Source organism: Acanthopagrus latus, chromosome 15, assembly GCF_904848185.1.
Source record: "Acanthopagrus latus isolate v.2019 chromosome 15, fAcaLat1.1, whole genome shotgun sequence".
Lineage (NCBI taxonomy): Eukaryota > Metazoa > Chordata > Actinopteri > Spariformes > Sparidae > Acanthopagrus > Acanthopagrus latus.
The window spans coordinates 4558039-4571182 of record NC_051053.1 but is presented as its reverse complement, the minus strand read 5'-3'; the positions used below and the strand labels follow the sequence as shown (position 1 = coordinate 4571182).

At 40.4% G+C, this 13144-nt stretch overlaps 3 protein-coding genes across 10 annotated transcripts in view; 1 reads left to right on the top strand and 2 right to left on the bottom strand.

Moving 5' to 3' along the window:
* The window catches only part of LOC119033912, a 9673-nt gene extending 5788 nt beyond the window's left edge, over window positions 1-3885 (bottom strand). Inside the window, exons 1-6 of the mRNA XM_037124508.1 lie at window positions 3195-3885; window positions 2751-3071; window positions 2310-2606; window positions 2057-2159; window positions 1706-1803; window positions 1587-1618 (exon numbers count right to left, since the gene is read on the bottom strand). Of these exons, the coding sequence (XP_036980403.1) occupies window positions 1587-1618; window positions 1706-1803; window positions 2057-2159; window positions 2310-2606; window positions 2751-3071; window positions 3195-3240 (897 nt within the window). The 5' untranslated portion in view covers window positions 3241-3885. The remainder of the gene's footprint in view (window positions 1-1586; window positions 1619-1705; window positions 1804-2056; window positions 2160-2309; window positions 2607-2750; window positions 3072-3194) is intronic.
* Window positions 3886-4005: 120 nt separating this feature from the next.
* LOC119033909 (CMRF35-like molecule 3) lies at window positions 4006-7698 on the bottom strand. 8 transcript variants are annotated; one of them, XM_037124502.1, is made up of 10 exons: window positions 6908-7697; window positions 6533-6675; window positions 6352-6445; window positions 5918-6259; window positions 5634-5757; window positions 5185-5276; window positions 5047-5096; window positions 4458-4535; window positions 4299-4367; window positions 4006-4179 (listed from the first exon to the last, which is right to left on the bottom strand). In XM_037124502.1, exons 1-10 carry the CDS (start codon window positions 6951-6953, stop codon window positions 4135-4137), a joined length of 1083 nt encoding a protein of 360 aa, XP_036980397.1. In that variant the 5' UTR covers window positions 6954-7697; the 3' UTR covers window positions 4006-4134. The 8 variants fall into 8 exon arrangements, 6 of the variants coding, with proteins under 6 accessions (XP_036980397.1, XP_036980398.1, XP_036980394.1 ...); XM_037124503.1 differs by having other exon boundaries at window positions 6352-6456; window positions 7307-7323; XM_037124499.1 differs by having other exon boundaries at window positions 4299-4364; window positions 6352-6675; window positions 6908-7698.
* A 176-nt stretch (window positions 7699-7874) lies between these two features.
* Window positions 7875-13144, top strand: polh (polymerase (DNA directed), eta). The gene is made up of 10 exons (XM_037124496.1): window positions 7875-8149; window positions 9415-9549; window positions 9689-9918; window positions 10048-10226; window positions 10337-10440; window positions 10563-10682; window positions 11036-11159; window positions 11337-11402; window positions 11571-11743; window positions 11839-13144. The coding sequence occupies exons 1-10, from the start codon at window positions 8013-8015 to the stop codon at window positions 12755-12757; spliced, it is 2187 nt and encodes a 728-aa protein (XP_036980391.1). The 5' UTR covers window positions 7875-8012; the 3' UTR covers window positions 12758-13144.

Sequence of the window (13144 nt, the reverse complement as noted above, 5' to 3'; positions counted from 1 at the left end):
TGGAGGAGGAATTATGGTATGGGGTTGTTTTTCAGGAGCTGGGCTTGGCCCCTTAGTTCCAGTGAAAGGAACATTGAATGCTTCAGGATACCAAAACATTTTGGACAATTCCATGCTCCCAACCTTGTGGGAACAGTTTGGAGCGGGCCCCTTCCTCTTCCAACATGACTGTGCACCAGTGCACAAAGCAAGGTCCATAAAGACGTGGATGACAGAGTCTGGTGTGGATGAACTTGACTGGCCTGCACAGAGTCCTGACCTGAACCCGATAGAACACCTTTGGGATGAATTAGAGCGGAGACTGAGAGCCAGGCCTTCTCGACCAACATCAGTGTGTGACCTCACCAATGCGCTTTTGGAAGAATGGTCAAAAATTCCTATAAACACTCTCCTCAACCTTGTGGACAGTCTTCCCAGAAGAGTTGAAGCTGTAATAGCTGCAAAAGGTGGACCGACATCATATTGAATTCTATGAGTTAGGAATGGGATGGCACTTCAGTTCATAGAATGAGTAAAGGCAGGTGAGCGAATACTTTTGGTAATATAGTGTATCTCTGTCTCTATGTCTATCTCTATCTCTCTATCTCTATGTCTATCTCTCTCTATCTCTCTATCTCTATCTATCTCTCTATCGCCATCTCTATATCTCTATCTCTATCTCTATCTCTATGTCAATCTCTATCTCTATGTCTATCTCTATCTATCTCTGTATCTGTATCTATCTCTATATCGCTATCTCTATATCGCTATCTCTATATCTCTATCGCTATGTCTATCTCTCTCTATATCACCATCTCTGTATCTCTATCTCTCTCTCTATCTCTCTCTATCTATCTATCTATCTATCTATCTATCTATCTATCTATCTATCTATCTATCTATCTATCTATCTATCTATCTATCTATCTATCTATCTATCTCTATCTAGCTATCTATCTATATCTCTATCTATCTATCTCTCTCTCTCTCTCTCTCTCTCTCTCTCTCTCTCTCTCTATATATCTATCTATATATATATATATATCTCTATATCTATATATATATATATATATATATATATATATATATACATATATAGACAGATAGATAGATAGAGAGAGAGAGAGAGAGAGATATGTAGAGATAGAGATAGATAGAGATACAGAGATAGACAGAGACAGATATATATATATAGACATAGATAGAGATAGAGATATAGAGAAAGATATATATATATATATATATATATATATATATATATATATATATATCTTTCTCTATATCTCTATCTCTATCTATGTCTATGTCTATCTATCTATCTATCTATCTATCTATCTATCTATCTATCTATCTATCTGTCTGTCTGTCTGTCTATCTATCTATCTATCTATCTATCTATCTATCTATCTATCTATCTATCTATCTATATCTCTATATCACTATCTCTCTCTATCTCTCTGTCTCTATATTTCTATCTCTATCTCTATATCTCTATATATCTCAAAATACATTCCCTGATCATTTTGCGTGGTAAACAAATGGCCTGTATGCTGTCCATCCTGACAGCTTTCTTTGAGAAAAGTTGGGAAAAAATAACCATATCTTACCGCTGTGGCTGACGCTGCAGCTTTCGCCTGCTCTAAAAGTGAAAACAGTTACTCTAAATGCACACTAGTCTACATTAGAAAAAAAATATTTGACATGACATTAATTTAACAAGACTTACTGTGCTTTTTCAACGTAAACCAGATGAACATGGTGACAACTGTGATGAAGATCAACAAGCTCAAACGGATGATGAAGTTCTTTAGGTAAATTGATTCACTGCAGCATGAACAGATATGTAAAACACCACAAGCAATGTAAATGAGATAAACAGCATGCCCTTGTTCAAACATTTCACATTGTGCATTGTATCTATATATATATCAATTTCATTAATCATCCTTATTACCAAGTACAACACCAGATCACCTTATAGAACCCGGTTCTTATATTAAACAATATGTATAGATATTACTTTACAACTTTTGTTTAATTTGTCCACAAACTGGCTGCAGTTCTCTTCATGCCTTACCTTTGCTGTTCACTCTGAACTGTGGTAGTTTCTTCGTCTACAGAACCAGTGGGGGGATTCTCAGGCTCAGTGGTGGTTAAGAGTGTTGTTGCTGCAACAGTGGCTTTAATCCAAAACAAGACAATGATGAGTAAGATGACGAATATTTATTCCTAGTGTCTCTTTGATGTTAAATCACATCATTTACCAAAAGATTGCACGTGACTAATACGCATGAACTGATATCTTATACTTTTTTAATTGTATTACTTACTAGTGGTCGGTTTCTCTGTAACAGTTAAATGCACCGGCATCTGGAAACCTCTGTCACACCAATACCAGCCGCCGCTGTCTGTCCTCAATCTACTGATAGTCACAGTAAAAACACTGGGAACTCTCCTATCAATGGTCACTTCTGTTCCATCTATTGATCCAGATGGGTCTGTCACACAGTTTCTGCCCAGCCTGCACCACTTTATTACTCCACGTTTAGAATAATGACACTTGATGGTTATTTCTTCTCCAGTAAATCCTTGAATCTCCTGATGATCCACATTGAGAGCGGGTGTATCTTCAGGGGAAAATGATTGAGCAGATGTGGGTAGCCTAATAATCAGTCTCCAGAGCAAACAATGAACCCTCCTCAGTGTATTTCATCCAAATTGTTTAAATTTAAAAAGTAGTAGTTGAATAAAGATGTCTAAAGGTTTCTTACCTCCAGTGACTGACAGGTAAAAATACTTTCTTTCATCTACCAGTTTTTTAATATCCACAGCACACCAGTAAACACAACGGTCCTGTTCCTTCAGATCTTTTATGGTCACAGTGACGATTCTTTGGATTTTGTCATCAGAGATTGAAAAACTTCCTGAACTTTGTTTGTCTGTTTTAATTGCAGATGAGCAGGAGGTCCAATCATACCCTTTACATAAGTATTTCAAATTGTTTCTGTATCGTGGCTCATAGAGACATGGGATAGAGATTGAGCCTCCAGCCTTCACTGACACTTTACTGACTGTAGTTACACTGCGAATTCCTGCAACAAACAGAGATCGATGATGATGTTTACTGCTTTATAGTAGACAGACTTTTCTATGCTCATCACACTCATCTCATGATATTAAACATTTGTGCACATGAAACAACCCCTGTGACTGACCTGCGAGTCCCATGAGGATGACAAGAATTCTGAGATGAACAGTCATGTTGCAGAGAAAGTGCGGATTCTAACAGTTGAACATCCAACACCAATACATCGTCTTACTAAATACTTCCTGATCTCTAGAACAAGTGATGTCAGCTGTTAGAAATCTTCCGCCACCTATCATGGCAGTTCATAGGCTGTTAAAAGCAGAACAATTATACATTGTAAATCTTTATGAAACAAGTTACAAAGCACTTTACATTATTGAAATAAATTTAAAATCTGTACTTCACTTTTGTTAATTGGTAGATGTTTCAATTTCATCTTTTACTTGCCTAAAGACAGGATGACACTTGTTTTACTTCTAATCATTTACATTGATTTAATGCCTTAACTGGCCTTTGATTATGTTAGATATTATAAAACAACCCTGGATCGTCAATGAGATCTATTGGATAATATTAATAAACAACTGAATGATCAGATATACCATGAATTAAATTGAAGTGCTCTGGAGTCATTAAAGCCTTCAACAGCTATATGTCATCTCTGTGGTTGGAAAAGAGGCAGCAAAGCCACTTCCCTGTCTTTTTTTTGTACCATTGGACACTATCAATGTACACTGCATGCAATGCATACACACTGACAACTTCCTCCCATCAGTTTTAACTGTCTCAACTTAGCACCATAGTGCCACTCCTTAACACCTTAATTCTTGACTTTTCAGCATGTGATTTGGGGGGAATAGAAGAGGATTTTCATCATTTTATTCCAACATTAGATAACCTGTGTGTGTGCAGATTTGTACAAAATAACACAGGGAGTCTCCAAGATAGCACATCTCTGGTGCAGACTGCAGGATACATTGATTTATTCAGAATGACAGAAAGACACTGTGCATGAAGTTGCACATCAGAATGAGTTCAGTCAGTTTTTTTTTTTTTTTACTTTGGAGCTACTGTAGGTTGCTGTATATCACACTACCATCTGCTGGTTCAGTCTGATGAGAGAAAACAAGAACAGAGAGAAGAATGCTGAATCATTATGGGCTGACAACAATTTAATTGACTTGTGATCTGATGATTGAGATGCTGATCTGAGTTCAGATTAATCACATACCATTTGTTGCACACTATCCCTCATGACAGTGGTACTGTATATCACAGTGTCCTCAGGTGTCTGGTGCTGCTGGAATGAGGACAAACAAAGACACATTTGGTCAAATGTGTTTTCAGAAACTGTCTCTCTTTCACAATATCTAGTTCTTGTGTGGTTTACCTTCTTCTGGGCTGCCACATGTTGATTATGACCAATGGTTGAGTAGTAAACATCAGGATCACCCCCAGTTTGAGAGTCCTATGAGTGAATTGGAAATTTGACATTAATCTCATTATGTATTACATTATGTTAAATGTTTTGCTTGTCTAACATCACAACCATTTGAATACAGCTGGACTTTCACTGGCAGGACTGCCATTCAACCCTTCCAAACCAGCTTAAATGAATGCTCACCTACTTACAGGCCCTATTTAGAAAAAGTTGTGACTCAGTGTTAAACACTATACAGAATGTGAAAACTTGACTAGGCTTTTTGACATGTATTCAAGTGAAAACAGTGGGTTCTGGATTGTCTCCAGCTGTTTACATGCTCACTGTCTTATACTGCACTGGGAATCACCTCTCATGGCTACATACAGACAAGCTTGCTTTGGAAAAAATGCTGTTCACTTTACACGCTGTGTGATCAGTCTAAATACGGACACCTTTTAAAATGTTTTGTTATTGATCAAACAAAGATGCCAGTGATGACATGAGTCTTATATTGTTAACCAAACATGATAAAAAAATAGATTACATTGCAGAATACATTGCTATATCTCACCACAGTCATGTCAGAGCCCTCAGGTTTGGTCTTACCTAAAACACACGTTAGATATTTAAACATAATACACACATATTTCACTCATGAATACATTTGTTAAAGCAGAATTTTCTAAAGACTTACCACGTCTTATCATATACCATCCCAGTACGGCAGCAGGAACAAGCAACAGTAGTACGATGAAGGTGTGGATGAGAATCGTCATTAGAGTGGAACTAGAAGACAAATAAGCATTTGATCGAAAACTGGCTTGTGCATGCATTCTCCTTTCATTAGTTTAATCTATAAGACAAAAACTTACTGATATACAGACACATTTAATGTAGAGTTTGACTGAGAGAGAACTGTGTGCATTAACGCAACAAAACAATCTGACTGATTTAAAACATTTTAAAAACTGAACTTCCGTTGTCAAATATGTGCATTAGTGTTAGAAATGTTGCAAATGATACATCTCATCAGTTGTGCTGAATAAAGAGACACAGAGGGTTTAGAGAGAACAATATTCACAGTAAAGTTTAAATCACATACGAGCCCAATGACAAATTGAATCAAAATAAAATAGTACGCACCTCCTGTGTTCATCTTGCAGAGTCTCTTCACCTGAGCCATTTACGGTGGAGGTTGTGGCCTGAGCTGTATGTGGCTCTGCACTGGTAAGCAGGGAGGAATGCTGGATAGTGGCTGGAAGTGAACCTGTACATTTTGAGTAAATACATGTCAACAGTCACATTAATCCATTATACAGATTATATCAAGGTATTTTAAATTTGACATGAACATATCATATGCTGCACTTATCGACTTCATTTTTACAATAGGTTGCTAATTTATTAGTAAATGTTTTGTATCTCACTTGCTGTCCTGGGGATCATTGTAGATGCTGTTGCAGTAGTTGAGGTTGACTCATCAACAATTACTTTCACTGGGACCTGAAAGTCTCCATTGGTGCACCAATACCAGCCGCTGCTCTCTGTCCTCAGCTCACTCATGGTCACATTGAAAACTTTTGGGACACCTGCATCGATGGTCACTGTTGTTCCATCAATTGCTCCAGTCTGATCCGTCACACAGCTGGGGTTACCCAGCCTGCACCACCCTGTTACTTTTGGATCTTCATTATAGCGACAGATGACAGTAACACTTCCGTCTTCAAATGCCTCAACTTCCTGCCTGTCCACATACAGAACTCGCTCACCTTGACGGAGAAAAAAGCACCACACAAATTAAGACATTTAAGGGAAATCTAACATGGATTTCAAATGTGTTTAAACTGTTTAGTGGATTTACCTGTGGTGACCGACAGCTGAAAACGTGTTCTGATATCAGCTTTCAGTTTCAATTCCACAGCACACCAGTAACCAGTGTTCATCTCTGTCAGATCCTTAACAGTCACTGTGAAAATGTTTCGTGTTTTGTCATCGAAAATTAAAAACTTACCTAAATCATGTGGCTTGTTTGTCTTAACTACCTTTTTGCATGAGGGCCAGTGCTTTCCTACACACAAGTATTTCACACGGTCTCTGTAGCGTGGCTCATAGAGACAGGGGATAGAGATGGAGCCTCTGGCCTTGACTGACACTTTACTCACTGTAATAATGTCACAGTGAATTCCTGACAAAACAACAGCAGACATTCAATTCATAGCGGTGCCTTCAGATGCATTGTATATATCACTATCAGTTACAGGTTATTCAATCACATAAATATATTACAAATCTATTACATTACATTAGGAATAATTAATACTGATGGCTGGTTTCATACAGTGCTATTGATATTCTGTCAGTTGTAAGTCTGACTATCATGTATGCATAGTTTTCTGATTAAGGCTTAGCTGACTTACCCACAAGTCCAGCAAGTATTAGGTGAGGAATATATAGAAAAGTCATGCCTGCATCAGTGCTGACATTAAATGAGCACTTCCCTGTACTACAGCTGGTACTATATACTGGCTGGCTTCCTCATTTTGAACACCCTTTGCTGGGTCTGGCAGTAAACTGACTGGTCATGTCTGGCTTTGGAACAATGCATTCCCTATTTGGCCACATTATCAACTGTTCATTTCATGTTATTGAGTTTCATTTACTTTCTTCACATGCACGTTAGTTAAACATTGACCTATCATATAAAGACCGTCACACTGTCAGCTTCTGTTGCACTAATATTTGAGACCTTGTACAAAAAAAAAGTTTTGAGTTTACTCTTGTGCATCGTTTTTACAGTACTGTACATTGTCCCTTACATCAGAAACGCTGGAATGTTCTTCTCTTTTGTGTGGAATTCGAGGATTAGTTCAGGATCTTCAGTACATTTATTATTATTATTATTATTATTATTGTTATTATTATTATTATTTTATAAGAAACATGGTCCCAAACAAATAAATCAAATAAAAGCAATGTAAAACTCAAACCACTTTTTAGAAGATGAGGACAAAGTAACCGCTGAGTTTGAAATATTAGGTGCTAAGCCTATCAGATAAGTGGTTGCGTGAGTGTAAAACTTATCCAGTCCAATAAATTCTTCCTTATCCTTCATTGCGTACAGCATAGCATCCAGGACTGCCTTAACCTTGTTCCAGTCCAACTAAATAATAATGCATTTATCATAAAAAAATATGCTGATTCCTGGCTTCTCGGTTGACAATAAAGTTATTATCTATTCACCCTCAAGCAAATGCAATGTGTATCTCCTCATATTCTCGGTCAGTAAATGTGTAATTTACAATATGCATTTGGAATAAATTACATAAATAAAGGTAGGGGAAAAAAAAAATGTCCGACGTATGCCGATGACGTCCTCGTCGCTTTTTGATGACGTATTTATGTAACGCCAGATGACTGCGCGAAATACAAAGCGCCAGGGACAAGTCGTCGAGGTTGAGTTGACAGCTCCACCGGGTAATTGGCGTATATGTGGTCCGCACTGACCGACTCTCCTGCTCGGTGATGGAGTATGGAAAGGAGAGAGTGGTGGCGCTGGTGGACATGGACTGTTTTTACGTGCAGGTGGAGCAGAGGCTCAATCCGGCCCTGAAGAACACCCCTTGCGTGGTGGCCCAGTACAAGACGTGGAAAGGAGGCAGGTGAGTTTGTCACACAGAGACGCTGTTTTTGTGGTCAACACAGCTGAAACGGACTGCGGGCAGGCGGTCTGTCTCACGGAGCAGGCGGTCTGCCTCACGGAGCAGGCTGTCTGCCTCACGGAGCAGGCGGTCTGCCTCACGGAGCAGGCGGTCTGTCTCACGGAGCAGGCCTGTTGCGCTTTCTGGCTATTCTGCTCTCTGAGACAGCGTCGAAAAGAATCAGACAGCCAGACCGAAATGAAGCTCTTTCTGCCAATGCCCAGTTTATTAAGGCCCCAATGTCATGATCATAGTGACTCCATGTTGACTGTATTGAAAGGTTAGTATGTCAGAGAGTAACGCTTAAAGCAAGAGCTACAGAAAGAGATTGGTGACAGGACATGAAGTATACCAGGCTGAAAAGAGTGAGTTTGAGTTCACTCAAAAATGAATTTTCACTCATGATTTACTCGCTCTACGCCAGTGGAATGTCAGTCATCCACAAAACATTTCTGAAGTTTCACAGCAAAACGGTTTCACAGCATTCTCCTGAACAATGGAAGTAGATGGGGACTCCTTTTAAAAGTAAAACAAAACAAAACAAAAAGCTATGAAATTGCAAAATCCTTTTTTTAAATCTAAAAATCTGCACTTGGTGAAGTTTAAAATATTAGTTGTCTGAAGTGGGTGCACACGCAAGACCCTAGAGACAAGGGTGTAAAAATAGACTTTTCAAATTCAAATTTGGGCTCCTAGGGCTTCTGGAGACTTCCAGTGTGACAGACGAGCTCTTTGGAGACTTTTGATTTTTTTCTTTCCTGTTGTTTGTAAAACTTTTGAAACAAGTCCCCATCTACCTCAGTTGTTGAGGAGAATCTTGCACCGCTGTTTTGTTGTGAGGCTCCAGAAATGTTGTGTGGACTACAAAACTTCACCCGACCTTCCATTGGCATGGGGGTGAGCAGATAATCACAGAACTTTTTGAACATTTCCTTTAAGTGTGAAAGCTCAAACTGATTAGACAGAGTAAACTGAACCAAATGCCTCTCACTCGCTTTTTCACAGCATTCAAATGACCTAATACTGAAACTTTCCGTTGAAGGATGTGAAAGGCCTCCTTGATCTTCCTGCGGTGCCTGACATCTGGCCTGCTCAGTTGTGCTTACCATTTAAATTGCTGTCTCTTTGTTGGAAACTCACCCGCCTTCCCACCCCCGGACTGTACAATTGATATGTTCTTACTGTTTGTTAACTTTGGTTTTTAACTAAATATCATCCTCTGTTAGTATCATAGCTGTGAGCTACGAGGCCAGAGCCCATGGTGTCACCAGGAACATGTGGGTGGACGATGCAAAGGCAAAATGCTCAGATCTCCAGGTGGCACGAGTGCGTGAGTCCCATGGCAAAGCAGACCTGACACAGTAAGGGATGTTCATGTACCTCCACACTTCCTGGGGTCGTGTAATGAAATGTTTCTCTCTTTGGTTGCATAGTAAACGTGCTGTTAGATATCTCCACTCCTCTGACCGGCTGTACGATAACCTGCTCACTGTTGTGTAGTTACAGGGAGGCCAGTGTGGAGGTGATTGAGGTGATGTCTCGCTTTGCTGTGATTGAGAGAGCCAGCATTGATGAGGCCTACATGGATCTGACGGCGGCAGTTCAGCAGCGGCTCAAAAGCGTGGCCGACAAACAAATTGATCCTCGCCTGCTGAGGACAACCTACGTCCAGGGGTACCCACAAAGCTCACCTGAACAGGACCCTGCACAAGATGCTGCGTTGGACAAAGGTATTGTAACCAAACCTAAAGTGACTAATCGATAACTCAAATCATTGGCGGGAAGTGTGTTGCTCAGGAAGTGATGCTTAGGATGTAGGATAGGATGTGTCTTCCTAATAGTGTGATGTTTGTCCTCAGAGGAACAGAGGTCCAGAGGTCTCCAGCAGTGGCTGGAATCGTTACCTGACTCTTTACTAGGGGAGCAGAGCTCTGCTGAACTGCAGCTAACTATGGGTGCACTCATTGTGGAGGAAATGAGGGCAGCTGTGGAGAAACACACAGGCTTCCGCTGTTCAGCCGGAATATCACACAACAAAGTAGATAAACATCTTTCGCTTTGTTCTTTATAAATGTAATGCTCGTGCAAAACTTTATAGAACATTGTTTGTCTTGGCCATGTTGACAGTTTACTGTCTACTTTTTTCAGGTATTGGCCAAACTTGCCTGCGGTCTGAACAAACCCAACCGGCAAACCATTCTTCCTTTGGACTCTGTGACAGAACTTTTCAACTCTCTACCCATCGGCAAGATGTGAGTTCAAAACACTTCTACATAAATAATTCATTACAAATTACACTCATATTCTGGGAATAAAGGTAGAATATGACTAACAATACACTGTACTCTTGTGTGGCTCGTGTATACCTGTGCAGCCGTAACCTGGGGGGTAAGATGGGAGCCTCCATTACAGAAACTCTGGGAGTACAGAACATGGGAGATCTGACTCGTTTCTCTCAGGCCCAACTGGGACAGCACTTTGGAGAAAAGACAGGGTAAGATGAGCAAGGTATTGCTTTTTAAAAGTTTGAAGTGTCATAAGATGACTGGTGAACAGAACTCTTGCGTGGTTTTTGCATTGCCACTGTAATCGTAATGGACTTTTGATTTATAAAACCTTTGAACTAGTCATTACATGGCCATCCTGATTTATTTAACTGTTGTACATCCCCTGATGTCTCTGGTCTAAAACCATACATGAAAGCATTATGAAACTAAACTGGCTCGGGGCAAAGTTTTTCTCCTACTGGACAACTCTGTTTGATAAATTTGCTCCAGAAACGAACAGGACTTCAACACTGATTATGTTATTCATACTTGATTACAAATGTATCTCTCTGCTTTGCAGCCAGTGGCTGTATGACTTATGTCGAGGGATTGAGTTTGAAGCAGTGAAGCCCAGACAGCTTCCTAAGTCCATAGGCTGCAGTAAAAACTTCCCTGGGAAGACATCGCTGGCTACGAAAGAGCAGGTAAAACCCTTCAGCCTCTTTAATTATTGGTCTCGGACTGAAACTGATGAAACTTTGAGACCACAACTACATCGTCTCAAAATTTCATCTTTTTCAGTCCATCTAGATGCATAAGGAAGATGGCATTACACATTTTTGAAGATTGTTTTCATGTGAATTGTAACACACTTTGTGTAGGTACAGTATTGGCTTCATCAGCTGGCCCTCGAGCTAGAGGAGAGGCTGACCAAGGACAGAGAAGCGGTGAGAAAACGTGATGTTAGGTTATGTAATTATTATTTAATTATTGAGTATGTTTTTATTTGTTATTGTTAGCAGTAGCACCTATTCCCTTGACTGGCTTTCACATTGATGTTCTATAAATATGACAGGGTTTCACACCAGTGCCTATCATTTCTAACCATCTGACAGAACGGTCGAGTGGCTAAGTTGTTGACAGTTGGTGTACGTCAGCTCGGGGACAAGAGGCCGAGCAGCTTCTCTCGCTGTTGTGCTTTAGTGCGCTATGAGGCGACCAAACTATCCAGTGACAGCTTCGCCATCATCAAGAGCCTCAACACGGCAGGAAACCAGCAGGCAGCATGGTATTTACAACTAAACAACATGGTAAAATATTTAAAGTCAGCAGTTGGAGTAATCCTGTGTGGGCTATAACACTGTCTTACATCCTTGTCCCCAGGACTCCACCCCTCACGCTGCTACACCTGTCAGCTAGCAAGTTCAGTGACGCTCCATCTGCAGGGGGAATCACTGGCTTTCTTTCCAGTGATGTCACTTCAACGCAGAGTGTTAGCTCCACCACTCAGTCCCCCACCCAGCCACCCACTGAATTGAAAAAAGACTCGACATGCAAACAACCTGGCACCATCCAGTCCTTCTTTCAAAAGGCAGCAGAGAAACAAAGACAGAGGTGTACAAAAGATGAGGAGGATGATGGTGCTGGCTCCACAGGAAGTCTCTTATCTTTCTCCTCTGCTGCTGATACTCAGCTGGAGACAGATACCAATTACCCTGAATCTTCCCTTCCAGTTATTTCCCACTCTAAAAATGCTTCAGCGAGTCCCCATTCTGGCATTTCCTCTTTCTTTCACAAGAAGAGCCTTGAAAGAAGCTTAGAGGCCTCAGTCTCCACATCGAACAAGCCTGGACCTTTAAATGAAGAAGACTCTGAAGACACTGTGGCGGCTGTGTCCGAGCCAACATCACACCAGTCACTGTATGAAAAGTCAGAGAATGAACCGGACACTGATCCAGATCGAAACCACCATCCTCCCAGTGTGGCCAGAGAAGACCTGTTGAACTGTGAACGCTGTGGCCAGGAGGTGGCCGTCTGGGACATGCCTGAACACAATGACTATCACTTTGCCCAGGACCTCCAGAAGTCACTCTCCTCATCAACAGGTTCAGCAAACATCTCTGCCTCTTCATCCACCATGTCCTCTTCATCTCTAACTCCTCTGAGAGTGGGAGCAGATGGCACAGCTCAGTCCTCCAGGGGCAAGACAAAACCAAGAGGCCAGTCAGGACCCCAGTCAAAAAGACCTCGCTCCCAGGGGGGAAACACCGGCACTCTGGATTCTTTTTTTAAGAGGCGCTGAAGAACTGTTTAAGAAACCGCATTTTTTAAACACAAATTTTTAATGATGTCCAAATGATCAATGTTATTGTGCTTTGTTATTATTATTATAAGAATGTGTAAATATTACATAAAGTGTCTTTTTTGTCTTGTTTGCTTTTTAATATGAAGGGAAAGGCAAAAATGTAAAGCCATATCTTTGTAAAGCAGAGTATATTAAACGTACTTTTTACATCACATTTATAACAGTTGACGTGTTGTAGTCTTCTGACATGCCAGCAGATGTCAGCAGTCAGTTGTATAGTCAACAGGAAGCCTTTTTTAAAATCTTAATAGGAAGTGTTCTTGTCAATTCAAGGGCTAAAAAAAGGGTAAATGTTGTTCTCCTTTGTCTTCAGTGGTGAACATA

Excerpts from the sequence above, each read along its gene's own strand:
- polh (XM_037124496.1), top strand. The coding sequence starts at position 8,013 with ATGGAGTATGGAAAGGAGAGAGTGGTGGCGCTGGTGGACATGGACTGT. Across the intron at positions 9,550-9,688 it reads GGCAAAGCAGACCTGACACA|TTACAGGGAGGCCAGTGTGG; the intron begins GTAAGGGATGTT and ends ACTGTTGTGTAG. Across the intron at positions 9,919-10,047 it reads AGATGCTGCGTTGGACAAAG|AGGAACAGAGGTCCAGAGGT; the intron begins GTATTGTAACCA and ends GTTTGTCCTCAG.
- LOC119033909 (XM_037124498.1), bottom strand. The coding sequence starts at position 6,953 with ATGACTTTTCTATATATTCCTCACCTAATACTTGCTGGACTTGTGG. Across the intron at positions 5,277-5,633 it reads CTGCAAGATGAACACAGGAG|TTCCACTCTAATGACGATTC; the intron begins GTGCGTACTATT and ends TTTGTCTTCTAG. Across the intron at positions 4,536-5,046 it reads CTGTGGTGAGATATAGCAAT|GACTCTCAAACTGGGGGTGA; the intron begins GTATTCTGCAAT and ends ATTCACTCATAG.